Consider the following 6,363-nt stretch of genomic DNA (forward strand, 5'->3'; position numbering starts at 1 on the left):
TCTTCGATGGATCGGCGACCGACGACATCCAAGGATCGGACGGAGGTTCCAAGGGCTTCAGGAATCAGGAGGCTGGTGGAGCTTGACCGGGCAGTCAGGCAGAGGGTCCTCCATCCATCGCTACATCTATCAGCTCGATCGACCAGTAGGATGAAAATGCGTCCTGAACTCGATCAACAACTGTGTGAACGGGCCACATGATCGTGACTGCATTTTACTGACTCCAGGTGTAAGTCTAATAACAAGGACGGCCACTGTGTGGCTATTCTTCCTGATGTGCAGGCCAAGACAGATACAGGAAGCTTCTAACACCGGACTTGTGAGCTGTGGCTGCAACACTGCTACACATCGACCACTAAGACCTTATTTAGATGCACCGTGTAAATTTTTTGAAAGAGAATCTTTTTCTATTTGAAGTATTAAATATAAATTAATAAATATAGATTAATCACAAAACTAATTACAGAACTCATCTATAAACTACGAGACGAATTTATTGACACGAAATTAATCCACCATTAGCAATTACTATAGCAATTTAGAGTCTAATCATGATTTAATTAGGCTGATTAGATTCATCTCGTAATTTACAATCAAACTATGTAATTAGTTTTAAATTTCGTCTAGATTTAATACTCCTTACATGTGCCGCACATAGTAGATGTGATAGTTTTGAAATTTTGAATTTTGCATCTAAACCAGGCCTAACAAGTCTGCTAGTGACCTCCATTCTTTAGCCATTTCTTCACGAGAATCAATGGCAGTTAATTGCGTGCTTTGACTTGCAGTAAATGACGGAAAATTTTGGTGCAGTCTCCAACGAGCCCGGGCAGAACCCGATCGGTTGCAAACGAACAAGCACACAGCTCAGCCTTGTCTCCGCTCCAGGGTTTCAGCGCACCTAATCCATTCCTACACACCAGCTGAAATCGGTCGTCTCTGTCTAACTGAACCAACTACTAGCCAGCCAGAGCGAGTGATCATCAGCTCGCCGTCCATGCACTCCATCCTGCAGCTAGTTAAAGAGATGACGCTGTACAGCAGCAGGAAGGAGCTCATCAAGCTCATCGTCCCTGTAGTCTTGCTCGCATCCCTGCTGCTGCTGCTGCTGCTGCAGTTTCAGAGCGTAAGCTGTTCCTCTTCCTGCTGGTTCGATCAGCGGGGAGTGGGGCTGCTTCAAGGGAGAAGATTGCTGGTAGGTCGCGGTGAGGGGATTGCCAAGGGACTGATGAAGCCAGTGGTCGCCAAGGAAGCAGCAGCTGGACAAGCGCTTGGTGAGGAGGACAAGAGGGAGGTCATCACAGGGCCTAATCCACTTCACAACAGAAGATAGGGGTGCGGGGATCGGAGCTGCTTATTCACTTGAGTTCTTCAGGAACCAGGATTTAGTTTATTTCGTTCTTCCTCTTTCAACCTCTCTTCTGGTCCTCTTGTGTTCAAGGTTCTTTCTTAGAGATGTAGCTACTCATGGATGTGATAGAATGTTCCATGCAATTTTTCATTTTATTTTTTTATTATTTTCGATTTGACGTCAAAGATTAGCTGATCTCCCCCAGCATTTGAGCTATGTAACCACTCCAATGCTGCATCTGTATGTTCTCTGTCAGAGAGTCGCGGACGAAAATAATCAAGTGTTCTTCGTTCTTTGCTACTCCCAATTGACATAATTGGGAGCAGCCTAGGAAAAAAATGAAGAACTACCGTGGTGAATGGAATCATAAGTTACTTCTAACGTATCAGGGTGGTAATGGGCCACGATCCTAATACTCTCTTCATAATCCTACTTAACCCTTAATATTTTTAGCTTAAAATTGTATAAGATTAGATCTGGTCCCTTTTAGGACCCGGCCCTTAGATTATCTAGATAAAAAAATTAAGATCTTTTACCACCCATTATTAATGATATAATTATTTGCTACATATATTTGTGATTATGATTTAACTTGTATAGTTTTCCGTTCGCGTTCCATTTCCGAAAAACTTCTAAATGTGCATAATACAATGTACTGGTAGTAGCCTTGTTAAAAAAGTAGCCCTTTCAAAAGAAACTTTAAAAAATTAAATACATTTCAGGGCTTTATATGCAAAACATGCACCGCATTCGATAATGCAGTATGCATCTACAGCTTTTCTCCGCAAAATGAAAATCCGACAAAAGAAAAACACAAAGATTTTCTAGTTGCAGCCCAGTGTCCTTCAACTCAACTCTCTGGCCCACAACCGCCGAGGTTCTCCACCATAGGAAACCAGCCCATCAGCTTGCACGTTGGGCCGTTAGCCCAACAACGAATGAGTGCGCACCGACCCGACCTGGAACCTCCTCTCTCTTGGAACCTTCTAGACCTCCCTCGAGACACCCATTCCCCATTCTACCCTCAGCCGCAGCTCCGCACCCCGCCCGCTTTCCAGGGGCAAATCTGTAAAACGTCCTACACCCGCGCCGTCGCCGTTATCCAAAAGAACCCTAAACCCTGCGGGCCGCGGCAACCGGAGAAGCAGGAAGAGCCATCCCCCCGCTTCAACTTGCTCCCCAAGAAGAAAACAGCGGCGATGGCGAAGCGTCTGATCCCGTCGCTGAACCGGGTGCTGGTGGAGAAGCTGCTGCAGCCCAAGAAGAGCGCCGGTGGCATCCTCCTCCCGGAGACCACCAAGCAGGTACGCGGCACACAGATCTCGCTCGTTTCTCTCCGCTTTCGGTGGTGGGCCCTTGCTCCATCCGCGCGCGATTGGTGCGGCATTTTTTGCGAGAGCGGCCTTCGTGGCGTGGGGTTTGGGTTTGTAGATTTGGGCCGGGGAAGTTCAGAAGATTCCTGTTGCGGAGGGAGGGGAGAATGTATAGGGAGTTGCTTGGGGGAAAGTTGTATAGGTTTGAGTCGGTGACGTGTCGTGATTATTAGGAATTGATCAGATTGGATGGGAGTGTAGTGAGGGTGTTGAGCATTCTGTAAACTAGTCGACTGAGGAGAGCTAGCTTGGTGTGATTTGAGCTTGCAACTAATCTTCATTATTCATGCGTGAATTTCAAAATTGTGCATTTGTATTATCCCGTGATGGTATCTCTGGTCCTGTGGTAGCGCTAATTCATGAACCGGTTCCAAGGTCAAATCTTTTCAACTGTTTATTCAAAGTTTAAATTGGAATTCTGTTTCCATGACATGGGTTTTTTCCGCTCCTTGTGAATCCATGTTAAGGCAGGGTTAGAGAACCCATAACAGGCTTCAAAATATTTACAGTTGAATAGAAATTGGGTTTTGATGCTGCATAGCAGTTGCCACTAATTAATTGTTATGATAACCTTCTGTACAAGCATCAAGAAAGAAACATTTGATGTGGAGTGATGTTGCATAGATTTGTCTGTATTGTGATTGAAACACAGCTCACTTAATGCAGTGTTGTTTGGTAAGTTTGTTCTTGTCTATGTGGGTCTTTGAAGTACCAAGACTATCTGCTATTTTATATTTACGGTCTGATTCATGATTATGTTGACTTGTTAGGCCGTTTTGCTGTTGGCCAATGGTTTCGCCTAGGGTGCTGAATTTGATGATTTCGTTATCTAGTCTACAAATGACATTGCTGATATATGTTCAGGGGTAAATAAAATACATTATGATCTTCCTTAAGATAGTGCAGTTGTCCTGAACCTACAGAAGACACTACTATCCTTGTGAGATGAATGCTAGTACTAAGGTTATTTTGCATTCTATGATTCTTATTTGGGCAGTGTTGCATACTACTAGGTGGTAATGTATTTTCTGTTACCACAAAATTTCCATCAAGCCCTTTGCAGATCAATCTTGGCACTGTGAGCTTGCATTTCCCCCCCTTTTGTGTAGTGCTGTATCCACAATTTTGTGGTAAATTCATATAGCTGTGGGTGCACATTGCGTAGGGTGAGTTCGAGTTGAAATGTATTTAATCAGGTTAACTTAATCTATTGTAGGTCTTGAATATTTTTTTCCCTATGCTCCTTTGGGGCCTAATATGTACCTTCTATTTGAATCCAGCTGAATGCTGCCAAAGTCATAGCTGTTGGCCCAGGTGATCGTGATAGGGATGGAAAGCTGATCCCTGTATCTTTGAGTGAAGGTGACACTGTTCTACTTCCTGAGTACGGTGGAACAGAAGTGAAGCTCGCTGAGAAAGAGTATGTAGCATTTCTTTACCATATTAATTTTGTACAATGCTCTTTCGATTTCCCTTTTCTGTTCCTTCGGTTGTCAGTCTATAAGCTTAGAAACATTCAACTTTTAAGCTTGCATTCTGGAAGGTAATTTAGTAGTCTGGAGTGTCACTCGGTGACCAACAAGTGAAATGGCAATTTGGTTTTTTCTGCTAAGACATCATGTGGCTTAAGTTTTTTGCTATTTCTTTTAGCTGGTTATATATCCAACTAAAACCTGACCAATTAGGATGTAACAATTCTGTGCATGATACTATGTACTAGTATGGGATTTTTTTTTTCTAGTCTGCTCATTTTTTCAGGTGTGCTGCCACTATTTTTCTCCACATGGTATATGAATTTTGAACACTGGGCGATGATTATAAAGTTATTAGCTAAAGGCTACTTCGATTCAAGACTCAAGCAGTTCTTTTCTTTTATAATCAACCGATGGGCTGTTCTCTCAGGTTTGTTAATCGCAGAGTTCTAACCTGGCTGCTTGAACTGGTCTCAGGTACCTTCTTTTCAGAGAGCACGACATACTGGGAAAGCTAGAGGAGTGATCCTGGGCTTGTCAGGATCTGAAGGATGGAGTTGTGTTTGGAAGTGGAGATGCATGAGTGTAGCCACAGCTACTCATTTTAACCTGTGGAGGACAAAAACAAAGCCCATCCATTGTTTGAGAATTCGATTGATCTTTGCCTCGTCCTAAACTTTTTGAAGATGCCGCCTAGTAATCGTGCCCTTTGGGATGAGTTGTACCTGCTGGGTGCAGGACAAGCATTATCGTGCAGATTTATTTCGTGCTGTTGCTGTTGCACGCGACTCGGCAGCTGTTCAGTTTTGGGATCAGCATCCGCATGTGGACAGTATGGGCGGCGCGGCGTACGGCCCGTCCAGCACGCCCCGCGCCACGAACCGGTACGCGCGCGGCCTCGGTGAGGTGCACGCCGTCCCACGAGATGTGCTCCGGCGCGTCCGGGCACAGGACCGAGGTGGCGTTGCAGGAGAAGAGCACGCCGGAGTTGTGAGGCCCGCCGTCGCCGCAGCACGCCGTCAGCGCCGCGTCCTTCCTGAACCCTGCATATCCCATCATATCATCATCATCCATTATTTGCAGCTGGTGGAGCCTCGCGTTCTACTCTCGGTGGCAGGCTCCGTGCGTGCGTACCGTGCATGAGAGGGTCGCGGGTGATCTCCAGGACGGCGGCGTAGACGACGGCGGCGGTTGAGGCACCTGGCGGCGTCGTAGTCGCTGGGGTCGTCGCTCGGGAACAGGGTCAGGAACCGCGGGACGCACCCCAGGGGGAAAGCCCCGGGGACGACGATGTTCTTGGCTCCGAGCCCGATCAGCACCTGACGACGATGTGATCCAGCGTCGGTCAACGTTTCTTCACGGCCCTAGCTCGTGGGGATCGGAAGGAATTAGGACTGAGATGGGTAGCTTACCTTGGTGGCGTTCTCGATCTTGTCGATGACCTTGGGGACCAGGGGCCGGATCTCGTCGGCGAAGGACCGGTTCTGGAAGAAGGGGTGGTTGTAGTCGTTACCCCCGATCTCCCCCAGCAGGAACAGCGAGGTCGACATGATGTCCTGGCGCTCTGCGGGCACAGACACGTGTCACGTTGTCGTCACTGCTTGGTCAGTAGATGGAGTAGGATCAATTGCTCCCGGGGGATATCACACATCCAATATGCTGACGACATTGTTATTATGATTGATTGCTCAGAAAAATCAGTCTTGAACCTTAAACTGATTCTCTACTGTTTTGAGTGGTTATCTGGCCTCAAGATCAACTTTCATAAAAGTGATGTTTTTGTGTTTGGGGTTTATCAGGGTTCACAAGAAACCTTAGCCAACATGCTGAATTGCAGATTAGAGGAGTGGCCAATGAAATATTTAGGTATACCTATCTCTACCAACAGACTAGACATACAAGCTTTTAGTGGTATTGTTGACAAGATGAGGAACAGGCTAGACCCATGGAAGGGCAAAAACCTATCCTCGGGAGGAAGATTGATCCTAACCAACTCCTGTCTCTCGAATTTGCCCAACTATACCATGGGCTTTTACCTCCTCCCAAAATCCACTCATAAGAATTTGGATCAGATTAGAGGGAATTTTTTTTAGCAAGGAGCCAGTGATGACTTTAAATACCACATGGCGAAAATGGACACAATCTGTAGGCCTAAAAACCAAGGGGG

At 46.0% G+C, this 6,363-nt stretch overlaps 1 protein-coding gene and 1 pseudogene across 1 annotated transcript; one reads left to right on the forward strand and one right to left on the reverse strand.

Moving 5' to 3' along the window:
* Window positions 1-2,455: 2,455 nt before the first annotated feature.
* LOC120692204 (10 kDa chaperonin, mitochondrial-like) lies at window positions 2,456-4,967 on the forward strand. The gene is made up of 3 exons (XM_039975448.1): window positions 2,456-2,655; window positions 4,005-4,144; window positions 4,674-4,967. The coding sequence occupies exons 1-3, from the start codon at window positions 2,551-2,553 to the stop codon at window positions 4,720-4,722; spliced, it is 294 nt and encodes a 97-aa protein (XP_039831382.1). The 5' UTR covers window positions 2,456-2,550; the 3' UTR covers window positions 4,723-4,967.
* On the reverse strand, window positions 4,444-5,798 carry LOC120692206 (annotated as a pseudogene).
* Between the last annotated feature and the right edge of the window lie 565 nt (window positions 5,799-6,363).

The sequence above is a fragment of the Panicum virgatum genome, chromosome 9N (genome assembly GCF_016808335.1).
Source record: "Panicum virgatum strain AP13 chromosome 9N, P.virgatum_v5, whole genome shotgun sequence".
Lineage (NCBI taxonomy): Eukaryota > Viridiplantae > Streptophyta > Magnoliopsida > Poales > Poaceae > Panicum > Panicum virgatum.

What these genes read in the sequence shown, in the direction of transcription:
- LOC120692204 (XM_039975448.1), top strand. Translation starts at nt 2,551, where the DNA reads ATGGCGAAGCGTCTGATCCCGTCGCTGAACCGGGTGCTGGTGGAGAAG. An exon ending in TCCCGGAGACCACCAAGCAG is followed by an intron (nt 2,656 to 4,004) that starts GTACGCGGCACA and finishes ATTTGAATCCAG; the next exon opens with CTGAATGCTGCCAAAGTCAT. An exon ending in GTGAAGCTCGCTGAGAAAGA is followed by an intron (nt 4,145 to 4,673) that starts GTATGTAGCATT and finishes AACTGGTCTCAG; the next exon opens with GTACCTTCTTTTCAGAGAGC.